This window comes from Prorops nasuta, unplaced genomic scaffold, assembly GCF_024137725.1.
Source record: "Prorops nasuta isolate Cenicafe-Biocafe unplaced genomic scaffold, Cenicafe_Pnas_1.2 PNAS00004, whole genome shotgun sequence".
In the NCBI taxonomy this organism is placed as follows: Eukaryota; Metazoa; Arthropoda; class Insecta; order Hymenoptera; family Bethylidae; genus Prorops; species Prorops nasuta.
In genome coordinates, this window is record NW_027116801.1 from 9,649,603 (window position 1) to 9,665,232 (window position 15,630).

Here is a 15,630-nt window from a genome sequence, read left to right on the forward strand (position 1 = left end):
TTTATCGATCCATATGATTGTTCACATTTCAGCAAAATTAAAGTAATTATGGCAAAAGAGGGGGGAGCAGCTGTTGAATGAATTATGGTCAGAAGTTAGTCAAGTTGGTCCTATGAAATATGAATGGCACAGCAACGTGTGTCGTTCCTGTCACTTTATTGATTTATACTTTGGTCATTAGTCCTTCGTGACTATTAGTTCCAACGAACTATCGATAAGCAACGCTTATTTACACTTGGCGATAAAATCGTTTATTATCAGCGTACAAGCAGCATGGCTATAGCTAATAAGTTATTGAATTTTCACGTAATTTTGCATAAAGCACCGACGATGCGAAAATATTTTATTGATTTATATCTCTTCCATTAACCCTTGGCAACCTTTTGTCAATATCAATAAACCATTTTAATTTACACTCCGCGATGAAACGAAGAAAATTACTTGTTATATCAACGTTCGAGTAACATTGCCATCTGTAATATTTATATATCCATCGTTCGCACAATTTTACAAATGGAACAAAACAAACGATTGAACGATTCCAAGTCTTTTTACCGATTTATATTTCTGTCGTCGATGTATGGAGACGTTCGGCCATAAAGGAGCATCGACAAACGCATTTATTTGCACTTTATCTATATCGAGATTAAATCAGTGTGAAACTATCGATCGTCATTGTGTCGTTTAGTAGGAGTAGCATCGTAAGTTGGAGTCATTGATCGCTGGCGACATTTTGCATGAACGAAGCTCAGCGGCTGCCAATAACTCAACGGAGCGACGCCAAGTCATTGAACACTTGATCGATCAGCTGCTTAAGGAAGATAGATGGTACCGCGGGTACCGCGGATGGGTGGACTAGCTTGGTCTGATTTTATGCTAGGAACATTGATGGATAGAAGAATACCTTTGTATAAAAGTTCCCAGCAGCAAAAATATATCCTAACGCGTCCGACTCACCCATCCCATTTCCACTGATTAATGATTGAAACTCCACGAAAACTCAATTCTCTCCACGTTGACGCTCGTTCCGTTCCACGCGGCGAGAAAGTACGCGACTCCTTTATAACTCGCTATTGCCTTAACAGCTTTATTTCACCCTCGTATCTGATTTCCGCGTAAACTTTCGGACGATTCGTTTTCATTTACCGGGACGAAGAGCAAAGTAAGAGAGATCGTGGGTATTCCGACTGAGCCAGAAATAAGGGCTCCACCAGATTCAATAGCCATGATGCTACTTTTTCCACTGAAATATCTGTTAAATTACTAAATTTCTCCGGCAACTGTGGATTCCCACGATGAAAAAATCATGAAAACAAATCTGCAACAAATTTCAGAAATTTAAATGCGAGGGATAGTATATTATCTGCTGCAGCGTGAAGAATATATTATATTGTAAAAATAATCTTTGCTTTTTATACCGTATATACCTCTTTTAGTTGTATGAATAATGTAGTATACAGATTAGCTTACCATTTATGATCTTAATTTTATCGACCTATATACTGAACTTGTACTCGTGCTACCTTATATGATTTTCAGTGACCAGATGTTTCACGTTTATGGATAGTCTGGGAGAAGGAATCGCGACCACGAAGACCTTTCTAAATCACTGAATAAGCAAAATCATTCTGTATACAGCACTGGAAGGTATAATATGGACCAAGTAACCTACGCTACAAACGTTTAATAAACCATAACGTTGATCTTTCCCAGGAGCATTTTATGCATCAAAGTTCAACGCTGTAAAATGAAGTTTCGATAAACTTATCAAAGATCGCGTATCTTCAAATCTTGCGTTCCACCTGAAAAGTTATCATGGTGGATATCGAGGTTCTTCTCGTGTTTAAAATTCCAACTAGAGTATTATTACAGATAATTGAGAAGCATTTCTCTTCGGTGCAAAAAATGCTGATGAGTAAAAAGTAGATAAAATTTCTTAATTGACTATTACGATCAAGACACGTCAATCTCGAGGAAATAATATTTTTTATCCACTGGCGAGTATAGTTTATAAAAATAACAGGTAAGTACAATACAGAATGAGAGCTGACGCTATAGTGTAGAAGTTATTTTGCTGGACTGTACGGGATAATTTGAGGTATATCAAGAATCGTAGGAAAAAACGAATAGCCATTGAGAAAGAGACTGGTTGAGCTGGTTATCTGACGGTACAAACCAAAACGAAGCATCGGCCAATTGAATCTGGATCATCGGAAGGCATCGGCTTGATTACCAAAGAAAAGTGAGAGGAAACTATAGTATCATTGCATAATTTCACTTACTCAATGAATCTGCATGCCTCATATTAAATGTAAGCCTGTCTCTTTTAATTTAATAGTCTCTCGATATCTACACTGTTTCATTTTGTAATATTACTTTATTATTATTTTACTCTGTTCTAAAAAATATGTTATTATATTATTATTGCCATCGTTCTGTCTCAGCTATACAATATTTCATAATAAACTCATCGTATTTTTAGCATGTTATGTCTTTCTCCATTGTCGAAAGAGTCATTCATACAAATCAAGTTTTTCATCAACTTTCATTCCACTAATTCAAATTAATAATTAACAAAAAATGTAAAATCAGACAGCAATGAGCGCATTGAATTTTACACGAGTATTCTAAATGTAAAATTTTTAATTAATCAGAGCACAGTTCGATTCTTTCTTAATTGTAAGTTATCATAATTCAATTAAATTATATTCGAGTTTCGAGGGTAAAGTAGATGTTCCCGAGGAAAACTAATTTAGCCACGGGTGCTTTAGAAATATTCTCCAATGTTTACGCTCAGTTTCGGATTGATTCGCTTTCGGAGTAGCGGAGCAACAAAGCAGCGTAATCTAACAAGATTTTCGCAGTGCAGCTGGTGGATTGTAGAACAACCTTGTTACGGGGTAGTTTTCAAATTGCATCGGAAAGTAATGTATTATGCATAAGAATAGCGCCATAGCTACCACGCTTCTTGGAAGCTCCATGGCATTATGCACGCCAATTTCATACTGCCATTCTGGATTTTTGTCTTCCCCAACTCTTCGTCTACTTATCCCTCTGAGAAGTCCAAGAACAATTGCTTATTCCACTTCCAATTACACCACGTGCCAAAAAATTACCATCCTAAAAAAACACACCTGACCCGTTTCTCCGAATACCAAACCTATACCTTCCTTTTTAATTAATCACGCACCAATTTACAAAACGTTAATTAGATTCTCTGAAAATTCCACCCTTTTTACAATTTATTGCAAGTTTCACTAATATATTTTTCTCCTTTCTTATACGGACTAAAATTTATTCAAGCGCGATATTTGTTTTTCTGAACATAGAAAATGATTATTTCAATAATTGAAGAGCGTCTTTAAAGCGATCTTTCGTTTATTATCCACAGATCAAATACCAGTTTTACGGATGCGGTTATTTCCATTTCATAAAGTATATACATTATGTATTTTTTTTTGTGTGCTCTGTACTCCCATATTTTATACAATTTCCGTTGATTGCACTGTTCGAGCAGATTAAAGTAATGATAGTAGCGCAATCGAGGAAACTCAAATGTCAAATTAGAAGAGAATGATAGTTTATATATTCGTGACAACGACGAATGAATCCCACTGAATTTCAATTTTTCAACGAAGATTCTTTTTTTATTCGACTGTATCAAAACTTGCAAACTCCAATAAGCTTGTATCATTATGCGATTGGATTTCATAAAATCGCTTGCCGTATTCGATCAATAATTTTCTAATGGAGAAAAGTTATTTTTATTTTTGGCTTATCTACTTGTATCTGGAAAATTGATTGAATAATCGAATTAGCTTTGGAAAAAAATCAGTCTTCCACGTCGGAGCGATAAATATTTATAAACACTCGGAGATTTGGAGAGGGTGGTTTACCGATATCGGGGTGGATCCATGAAAACTGAATGGAATAAAATCAACGTACAAAAATGGGTTTTAACTATTCAATGGAAATCTGTTGGCGAAAGCGTCGACTTAAGGTAGGGGGGAAGGAGAAACACGACAATTCCGAGTGTAAACTCAGATTCCAATGCACATTCGGATGCCATCGAGATACTCTCGAGCCACATTGCGATGTAAATGCTCCCCGCTACTATACTAGACTCAAATTCGTATCGTGGCTTCTGGCTGCACAAAATCTTCCATTATCGACAATACTCACGTAGGTCTATGCCCTTCAAACATGTCGCTCATCCGTTTCATAGAAAAACCAATATCAATTTCTTCACAAATAATTTCAGATTTTTATTCTCGTCAAATGGAAGAAGCGATAGAATCGTCCAACTTTTATTTTCATATGGGCTTTAATGATTAAATTTGTCAATAATTAAAGAACTCATTCGTGGATGAAATTCGTCAGATTCTAATCAATCCAGGTAACCAGAGGAAATTCAATTTGCGTTTATATAATGCTCACCGTGTGTGGTTCGGCTTTTCTAAATGGACCATCACTTGCAATGTAAAATACCTATGGTAGCGACTCGAAATTTTCACGTGTGCTTTGAAATATACGAAAATTGCTACTTTTCCTGTCATCTCGCTGTCCTCAATTTGCACGAGCTTGCGAGAGCTTATGTAAAAATATATACAACCGAAACTCACGCGATGCCCCATTTTTTTCTCAATTTCTCTTTCCCCTCGCTAATCCCTTTATTCCTCGAAAAATAAACGCGAAAATTCTCACTGCGTACGATTTGCGGTTAACAAATTTCTCTTGAAATTAAAGCGGCAGAAATAAAAAATAATAATAATACAGTATCCAATAAAAATTCCATGCAAGACTGCACAAGACTCAAAAATGTATGATTGGATTGACGCAATCCGGATTAAGTCATGTCTCGCTATGTTCTTATCACGATCGTTCATGGCCTCGGCCGATTTTCAAGGATCGAGATCATTGCGGTCACGATGAATGCGTATCTTAATAAAGACCATTGTGAACGTTAAAGTATAAACTCGCGCCGAGCGTTGGCCGACCGTGCCAGTGCAATCGCGCAGTGATTTACGACTCCATTATCGAAAACGCTTTTAATTTTTCCATCGCGGTTCTCTGATAATTCTTCCGATCGAACACTTTCGCGTATAACGTCAAAATTTTGCAAACCCCCTCCCTTAAATTATGAAACATTTACGGAATACTTTTATGAAATTGTTCTCGCTTAATTAATCATTGAGTCGTTATGCGAAATGATCCATGAGATTATATATACGGTTGAGAGCCATCGTATGAATGATCAGCGTAGGTGGAAAATCATGTTGGTCACGAGAGGTTGGTTGGCTGAAAATTATATCTCGTGTAATCCAACTGGCCGGTTGGTAAAATTATGGTCTGAAGGGTTGAATCCGTGGAGCCGATAATGCCAGGACACAGTAGGGGTGAATGGAGGCAAAAGGGGGTTGTTGGGGTCGAGTTTCCCTCAACTATCTTCACCGGCTGCCATATATAGAGCGTTATCTGTTTACGAGACGATGGATAGACAGCGTTTCGGAAATTTAATGGCACCCCCGAGCTGCCCTATAATGTTTGCCTCCCTCTCCCCCTTCTCTCTCTCTCTCTCTCTCTCTCTCTCTCTCTCTCTCTTACACTTCCTACCTCTCATCCTCTTCCTCCATACCTCTATGTACATAAGTGAAGCAACGATGTGCACACACATCTATATACATCTACCGTGACCATTACAGTGGCTTGTCTTGACCTCAACTCTAAGCTATGTTTGCACCTAAACTCATTATATCCTAAGCTCGCCATCGTCTTGTTCCACTTAATTGGCCCATTGGATCAATTTAACGTTCAATTATTCAACCCCACCAATGTTACAAATTAAGAAGCAACTCAATTAAATACCCTCTCTCTTTCTTATAATCTATTCGAATAGTTCTTAACAGAAAAGAAGTTTTACACAGGAAAACAAAAAGATACCTTAGCATTTTCATTAGTACATCCTTGCAATAAATAAATTATCTTAATGGATCCTTAATGTTTTCTTAATTTACATTAGTTTCGTGCAAACACTACAACCCACTTTCTCCTCGGCGAATAGCCAAGATGGTAGTTTAATCGATTCCAATAAATAGAGTTTAACGATTCTCCAACATTCCACTACTTAGACACCTACTTGAATGTTTTAGTACTGTGGTTTCCCGATGGCTCAGTATCCATGCAACTTACACCTTAGTCCTGATGCTTCGGTTAAAAGTAGATTTTGCCCGACAACAGTCAAATCAATTTGTTTGCTTTGTTTTACTCAAACTTTAAGCTTCTATTATTTATATCATCTATTTGTAGCATTCCGACTTACTGTCTAAAATAATACAAAAATATAATTAAATTATTAATAGTAATAATTATCAAAAGAATTTGGATTCATAATAATAACAATAAAAAAGCTATTCTTTAGCTGTTTAGGCGAGAGAAATAAATCTTAGTATTAAAATTGAGAAACCTAAAGGTGAAGACTGTAATTCCTGCTAATAACACGTTAAGGTGGGAAGAATTATTTCATAAGTGGTGGAGAATATCATTAATCGACTATTTATATAGGATTCTTGAGACGAGTATTAACATTTCACGCTCATCAGCATAATAACAGAGTCTTTTCTTATTAATTTGATTCGTCACGTTCAAAATTAAATTCTAAGTCAGTCAAAGGGTGTCGGGCACTTCAAAGCGACAAATTAATTAACTCTATACATATGGAGCACACAGCTATACTGAAGAGTCCTAATGTAAAACACAGACTTTTTAGTTTCTACCAACTAAAGGAAAAAGCTTTCTTCGTTTATTTATAAACTTCCACGTAAGGAATTACGAGGGATATAGGATTCATTGCGCAATAATGACTGAGTTACGTGTTTGGCATGAGGCTTTTCCTTAAAATCTGGGAATCGGAAAATAATAATGAAACTTGGAATATCTCACGATGTCTCCTTGGCGGAACTGGCGATTAACGCGTATTACGAGAGTTGCGTGAACATAGCTGGGGGAGACATTCAACCTTTATCCACGCTGGTCCCGTTCGCTGTGTTTGTCGTACTCGCTGGTCGATCGTCACTCGAAAATCTCCTCGAGGTATTCGCGTGGGAAAGAAAGCAATGGATTTCGTTTCTTCCGCGCGACGAGAAAGCAGGAAGGGCGCGTTATTACGCGAGGAGCTCACGGATATTCACCCACTCGCTTCTACGTGTCTATGAGACTTTTTTTATCCTTGCGTGTAAGATACGAGCTCTGTGTGTGTGCGAGTATTCACTCTCTTTCGCCCGTCTCGTCTTCCTCTACCCACAGTGATACGCTAGGCCGGAAATTCAAACGCACCATCCTTCCTCGTACTTACTTTACATTTTTCTTTAAACAACATTTATACAACGACAGATCTTTCTCGATTGATCCTTGAACTACCATAAATTATTTCAAACGTGTTTAATCGATACATTGATGTTTTATAGTATTTTTTTATTCTGAATTTGATTTATCGACAAATGATCAAAGTATAAAGTGTAATGTATAAATTTATAGGAAGAAGCTTCGAAAGAAGTTAAAGTACCTTTTTACAAAATTAAAAATATGATAGTTTTATTTATTAAACAACTGGCACATTAACTATATTGTTTCAACTATATATTCTATCACGAACGTTCTACTGATTTACATCGGTGCAGCATAGAACTAGTGTGCGTCGAGTAAAACGACCGATTGCAAACAACGGAGCGAACATGGGGCGACGTGATTCTAACCAAGCCCGAACGATTTGCGGTCCATCCGATTCGAATCGTTACGCGCGATCTCCACTTTTGTGGCCGCTACGCACTTGTAATGTTACTCTATATACGATACAAGCCTATAACTGCCTGTATTAACAGGAAACAACTGATAATTCCTTCCGACAAATCGCAACACTACTCGATCGGATCTAATCCAATTAAACCGATATTCAAGGTCAAGCTAAACTGATTATGATCAGCTACGTGCATTATAGTATTAATAATATGGTAGAAATCTATGAATTTGTTATGGAGACCAACAAAATAATCGAATGGGACAAGGATAATATGCAGTGATAAAAATTTTCTTTCGCAAAACGCTACAATTTGAAACGATTTGTAAGACTTTCGTTCCAACATAGAGTTAAATGTGAAGTTGAAGCAGTTATACAAGAGTAAAACGAGAGGAAATATTTGTATAGGATTGGAATTAGCGAAGAAGCGATATTAGGAAGTCGTTTGTTGAACGTTGGACATTGTGGGTATAATGATGGACCGATCGAACCAAGAGATGAAAGTACCGTGGCTATTTTAGCCGACCGGCAGGAAAGCAGGAAATCAACGAGGTTATGATATTTGCACTTTTCGCGACGCGATCCGTGATGCATCAACGTTTTCCTGCACGAACAGGCAATTCCTCGAGGTGGCTGGGAAAACGTTGTAAATATGGCGAATCCACTCGATATCTTCGGTCATTGTGCAATCTTCTTCGCGATTACATTATCGGTTACCATAGCGTCCTGTGCAACGTCTGAAATCGCCACGGAAGAAAGTACCATTGCGCAAATTACTATGTCACCTCGAGCAAACTTACCCACGATATTATGGAGATACTCGAAATTACCAGGAATATCACAGAGCAATCTCAAATTGTTCCAACTCATCATTAATCTGCCATCTCGTTCTCTAACGATCTCACACGTGTAGAAAACGAATCTTGAAAATTGTTTCATGCACACTTTTGAGACTACCGCGAAACGATACGTTTGAAACCAATTTTTCGTTCATGAAATTTCCATTTATAACAATCCGTTTATCGATTTACAGTTTCTGTTATAGTGTTGCTATGGAAGAGTTTTTTTGCGAGTTTCTTTAGCAGCTTGCAGCAACATTATCGAGAGTTTCTTTGGACGTTCCATGATTTATTGCCGGGATTTGAATTGCGCCAGTTTTTGTACGTGTTTGTCACGTAGTTAATCACATGCGTGACGTCGAATGCAAGTTTTCAATTTACGAAGCGACGATTTTCGTTTAGCGAGAAAAAGCGTCGGGCGTCAACACAGCTTGGCTCGATTTCAAATCTGATAAATCACACTCGCTTTGTGTGCACCCCAGCTTGATTAACGCCACCAACTAACTATTTCATCCATCCAGAAAATTCTACCGTATTTCCAACCGGAACATTTCTAGGTCACCGTAAACTTCCTAATTCAGGACATCCTGCAGAATCTGCAACTAAGACTCGCCAGGTCGATACGGGCGATGAATTTAAAACGGTGAAGAAATGGTAGAAATATTTCTCAAAATATTCTTATAGTTTTTTATATAATGCATAAGTCGAAGCGATATATAATTGTTGTTAGTATATAGTATAATTAAAACATATTCCTTTTAAAATCTTTTACAGGAGCGTTGTGTGAATTTCAGTTTACCGTTTGTAGTTTTAAACCGTATGTAGAAATGAAAATTTCCAAGGGTGAAAAGTGGACGATACAAAGTTATCATCGTTGCAAAGTTTTCAGGATGCTGAGAATTGGAAAATTCTTGGTGACCGACAGGAAAAGTCGGTTTGCTTCTGGTGTGTGCTGCGGTCGGAGTTCGAAGACCGCGGCACCTCGTGACGCCATTAGAGCAATTTTATCTGACTCTTTTCTTCTTTTTAAGGCGCACGTCCACCAATGGGACTGGCGAACTCATATTTCACGCCGAAATAACGTTACGTTCGCACGGCACTCTTGCTTCATTTTTCCTCCAGAACCACCTCCTTTTCTTCCCTTGTCTCCTACGATCCACCCATCCTTCTTCCACCGACAGAAATTCAATTCTCATGCTTCCCCACAAACGAACCTTATCACCAGAAATACTCGACAACCCTCTGATTTTCTCTCACTCTGCAACCGCTCGTTCCATTCAATTTTCCACGAAAGAAATTCTTGCATGTCGATAAGAAATTTTGGTTCGAGGTTGAAAACAAAGGTGAGAGGGAAGAAATCTTAAAGAGTTCTCGAGAGGAAAAAAACAAAGATGGCGCAAATGGGCAGTAATCAAAGGAAGAGTTTTGTCCGAGGGGGTGGGGACTGTAACGTCTTTCGAGAGAAAAAAAAAGGAACGTCGCGCCACATTTGTGTCACGTCGAGCTGAAAACTCCAGGCTTTTTACCATTATCTCCCAAGATTATCCCTGCGCTCCAGCTGTCTTCCGGTAAGAAACGCGAGGGACCAAGAATCATCGCCGGCTAATCTCCGCTAGCACTCTTTCTCTGTTTACCGGTAATCGAGATTAGTACATTCCGGGAAAAATTGAATTTTTTCCCCCTTTCCTTAAGAAAACCAACCCCTCGGAATTCCACCAACTTCTTGTCGTCCCGGTAAAACGCTGTTTAAACGATCCAACAATTTTTGCCTGCTAGGAATCCCGAAGGAATCCCGGAAGTTGGATAAAAAAAGTAGAATGGTAATTAATTTTTGCGAGGTATAAACTGCGGCGGAGAGGTGAGCTTCGAGGGAATTGTTTTTGCGGTGGAGGGGCCCTTCGGCTAGTTTCTTTTTCCACCCCAAGCAAGGTAAATCTCACGTAGGTGGCGCGAGTGAATAACGAAACTGCGCAGCCGAGTGGAATAGCGAGGTTCTTTATAGCGGCAATATAGAAGCGCTGCAAACTTTTCTCCCCCCCCCTCCCCCCCCCCCTCTCTCTCTCTTTCCTGCTCACCCTCAACTTCTTTTCTCTGTTTTCTTTTTTTTTCGTCCAGTGCACTCGAGGTTTCTTTCTTTACCTCACGCAAAGGCGATAGCTCTCCTCTTGTCCCCCGTCCCACCTGAGACCACCGATTAATACACAGAATTTCGATGTGGAAAAACTTTGCCAACCTAACCTTAAAGTACTTGGAGCCTCTTCTAATAGCCGATCGACTTAAAACGCTTTCTATTGCTGAAATACTTCAAAGCAAGAACTTTGTTTGCGTCGAATTTTCAAACGGCATGAATGGAACTAATGTGCCATGGAAAATTTATTGAAATTCGGTTAGAAACTTTTGGTCGGTTCTCTCCATAGAATTGTATATGTATGGTATGATATAATACGGGCGAGAGAGGAATATTCGATTTCTTATTAATTCCCCTGAGTTTTCCATAATTGAATCAATATATTTGAAACTGTTCTCAACTGTAGCAAGCACTTGAGCTCGCTAACGAAACTTCCGCCTTGCGAATATTATAGTATGCGTGTGCCATAAATACAACGCTACAATTCACTGGAATTCAAAAGCTTAATGAAAAGCCAATTGACGATGTTGGGTATATCCATGTTTGAAAAGTGGAGGACACATTTAACGGAAAATCGATGGCAAAAAATAGCACAACGATGAAGTTAAATTTTGTATAAAATGCTGGAGTATATAACGATAAGAAGGTATTGATGCGCTGAAATGGGAAGAAGGGTGAAGGATCTTTGTGGAAGCTGGAGAGTTTAGTTGGAAGCCACCCTCCGAAACGTGTTTTCCTCGTAAGCGGAAGTGGATCGTCTTGGATGTCCCACGTGTTAGCTCGCGAAGCGACCGGAAGTATGTCGAGGCATCGATTTTTTTGCCAGCGGCAAGGACATTGGGACATGATAGATGGGTCGTCGTAGTTGGACACCGCGGCCACCGGAACACATTCGATTCGATGACCCGATTCGCGTTTGTCGTTTTAGTTCACGTCCATTGCGACTGGCCCGTCAGGATTTCCGGCCGAACTTGCCTTCGACCAACCTGATTTTGCGAGCATTACCACTGGCCGACCGCTAAAACCTTCGACGAATTGACAACCCATCCCCATCCATCATTCTGCATCGAGAAACTCTTGGAAAAAAAATAGATTTATCCATTTTACACAATTCAACCTGCTCTTGAATCAACAAAATATATAGCTACGCTGCAAAATGGCTTATGAAAAAAAAATCCAGCGATATTTTATTTGCGAGAGTTAATAAAGCATTAAACACGAAACGGATAAAACTGTGTTGTATTTGTAAATAACGTCGGATCAAAGGATGATGCGACGGTGAATAGAGATAAACAGAGATTATTGGTGAATGGTAAGAGGAGAGTTTTGTTTTGTTTTGCAGGCGACCGAGCAAAGTTTGCTGGGAGCTATGAAGCGGTGTGATGTAAACAATGCAAGAGTGGTAAGAGGAAACAATAAAAGGGTCAAAGCGAAGGAGAACGAGCGAATTCTGCGGTGTCTGCGGATTGGTGTGAATTCGGTTGGACGACGACTGTGGAGTTGGTGAGGTAGAAGTGGTAAATAGTAACGTGAGTGCTTCTGATGGGGGAGGGGGAATCATTGCTCAAGTCGCTGTACGTGAAACGTAATTATTATCGCCGGATTACGTATTCGGATGTTCTTCCGCTCCTTGAAGCTTCTCACATACTAATCCACGCTCACAGACGAATCCGAACAATGGCACGGCCTCAGGAGCGATTCCCATATTATGCAAATGCTACCACTCTCCCTTGCCTATAACTCTATTTTCAGCATCGTTCGCGGATAACCTGCTCTAGAATTCAACCGTTCACCTTCGCCCATCCTTTATAAACTTTTTCCCAAACTCTCAGACGCTCGCACTTTTCAAACCTCGCACCCCGTCGCTCTTTATTTATTTTATTTAAACATTTCAGATTTTCTTCGCTTTCTTTTGCTACTTTATACCTTGGGTTTATTCTTCTGCGAAATTATAATTTTTTTTTTTGGAATTGATGAATTGATTTTTCAGGATATTTTTGGTAAAGCTCTACTAATATAATTGAGAAAGCTTTTCTTTAATAGAGCCTCGAATTTAATTCTTGTCTTTAACTAGCGAGATACATCGCAAAAGGAAAATTAGAAAAGGAACGACAGTTGCACGGAAGAACCGAATAAAGGTCTGGTCACACATGACCGCATCATTAGCGGACCAATAGAAGAGCGTGCTCTGGCTGTTAGAGGTTAGCGAGCTATTATCACTCTATTCGTAATATAACTGTTTACACAACCATAAAAGCAGGAAACACTGAAATTCTCTTTCGAATTTTCTATTCTTCTATAAATTATAATTATATATACACCGGTAGGCGCGGTCCATTTATCTTTCTGCTTTTTGTAAGTTGTTTGCAGTTTCTTCTCCTGCTATTTTGCATGGAAAAGAGCAATCAAAGGACATCGCACAGATCTTACGAAAATGGAGTCTCGGTGGACTTTCCATCATTTTGGGAGACTACTGCTTGTACCTTTTTTATCAAAAGATCTCATGGTGATGACTCTCGTGAAAGCAGCTCAGACCTCCAGAATTTCTCAAAGTTCCATATTCTATTATTTGAGGCATTGAGTGGAAAACTTAACTAACCAAACAGTTTACAAGATTTTCGAGTTGAATCGTCGAATACAAAAATGTACTGAAAATATTAAAAAATACAGTTTTTTTTTGTCACGCGATCTTTATAAATAACCTTCAAGGTCAAGTCAATAATTTTATGTTATGTTTCTCTCGGTACCTTAAAACTTTGATTGGCTACATTTTACGATGGAGAGCCTCCTCTCTTAAAAAATGTAGTACTATGCTACTTAACATGAGAAACTGTATATTACGATATCAAAATCAATTTCAAAAATATATATTTAATAATTAACATCACCAACTTAAAATGAATCAAACAATGCTCTGCTGGACTCCACAGCTAGCAATTTAACTGAATAATTGCTGAACGTTGTTTTACATACTTAGAGCATAAATATAGGAGCGAGAAACCCATAAGTCAAACGACACGTGTGAATAAGTTAAGAAAACAAAAATAAAACTGTATTTTATAAAACAATATGTGATCCTTTGAAACATACTTTTAGAAGCCTATTAGATGATGCTTTGATTCAACTTTGCCTAGATTATCAAAGATCGTGCGATGGTCACTTTTTATTTTTTAAACATAAGCCTATATTTAGTAATGCACATTCTAATAGCTGCTTTTAAAAGCTTTCCGAGAAACTATAATAATACAGTATTTAATCCTGGCATATACGAATTAATTAAATATGAAATATAATGTACTATGGAACATTGAATAATTCCATAGCTTCAACGCTGCTTTAACTAAAGTTTTAGCCATCAGAACTTTTGACCATCATGAGAACACAAAAAACAGTTCTCCAAAATTATGGATATACCTACCGGGGTCCTAGTTTCCGGAAGTATTCTACAGGGTCCATCGTCCATCTGGTCACCTGAGAAACAACCACAATTGACTAGTAGAAAATATATATCATGCCATGTGTATTACGATCATTAAATAAGTCAATTTTGGTTGCCATTTTATGCACAAAAAATGATGAGTAATTTTAAGAATAGCGAATTAGCAAAAATAAAAAAACTATAGAAACTTAAAAAAAGAGAGAGATAAGAAGTACATCACGCCTATATAAGAACATAATTTATCGGAATATCAAATACTCGCAAGAGAATATCGATCTGTCTATATTTCCTACACTGTTAATTATAGACAGTACATTGTGAACAATGTTATTATTTCAGCGTCGAGTAATAATCGGAGTACAGTCGACTATTGACCTACTGACGATCCAGTCATGTGCGGCTAGAATTTAACAAACGAATCGCGCTCCTCTTACTTGCGAGTAACCTCTATATACGTCGTCTATAAAGATTTTCACTGATAATTAAAGAAAAAGAGAGATATGCTAGACACATCACTTTTTTACGTTATTAATCCCACAGAATTTACGATTTTCGATGCAGAAATGATGAGAAAATGGTTCATGGATCTCCGCATTTTTTGCTCTTTAGTAAAATTGGTTCGGGTGAAATGAAGCGCGAGTGAATTTATTATTGTCGTGGGGTGAGGGAAGGAAGAAAGACGAACGAAGGAAAGGGTCGAGGAATGAATGTAATCACGAATTCGGAATTTTCGTTTACTGCGTTCAGAGGGAAAAGGCGAAAAGGCGAAAAGTTTGTTAAGGGGGCGAGAGGCCGCCTTGCGCATCGCTGACGAAATTTACGATCCGCATCAAAAAGCCCGAGCGAACGGACGGGAAGCGTCGAACAAGCAAACTGACCGCGTAGGAAACAAAGAGCGTCCAATTAAATTTCAACCCCTCGACATTCGACCCTCCAGCGTTACGACGCCATTCATGGGTATAGGATGCCCAACGTGAAAGATGCGTTTCATTCGTTCGCTGCATTCAATTCCAATCCTCCACCCGACTTATCCACCCATCAAAGCCTACCGGCTCACTTTTATATTCTCTCCAATTTATGAAATATTTCATACAGCACACTTCAACGATCCCAATCCCAAAATTACCACAACGCAAAACTCAGAGAGAAATCACACCAAGTCCTCGCGTACAACTCGACTTTGCCAAAGTGAAAGCATGCGCGCAGTTTGGTTTAAAAAGAAGCATCGGCTCTTGACACGAGAAAACACGTAGAATAATAAAATTACGCAAAGGTTTCGCTGGCACTTTTCGGGAATAATATTTCTGTCGCAGCATCGTTTTCCTTCTCGCCTCGTTTGTATTCGAGAGCCCGGATATATACGAATCTGATAAAAGCCGAGCCATATCCGTTCGTTATATCGCTAACAAAAAAATAGAAAATCAATAGAATA

At 38.5% G+C, this 15,630-nt stretch overlaps 1 protein-coding gene across 3 annotated transcripts in view; it reads right to left on the bottom strand.

Moving 5' to 3' along the window:
- LOC136772941 (uncharacterized) overlaps positions 1-15,630 on the bottom strand; it is a 111,776-nt gene that overhangs the window by 34,701 nt on the left and 61,445 nt on the right. The window contains exon 1 of one of the 3 annotated variants that reach the window (XM_066726205.1): positions 14,178-14,289. The exons of the other annotated variants lie outside the window; for them this stretch is intronic. Within the exon in view, the coding sequence (XP_066582302.1) occupies positions 14,178-14,215 (38 nt within the window). The 5' untranslated portion in view covers positions 14,216-14,289. Of the gene's footprint in view, positions 1-14,177; positions 14,290-15,630 lie in introns of those variants that run through there. 3 annotated transcript variants of the gene reach the window in all.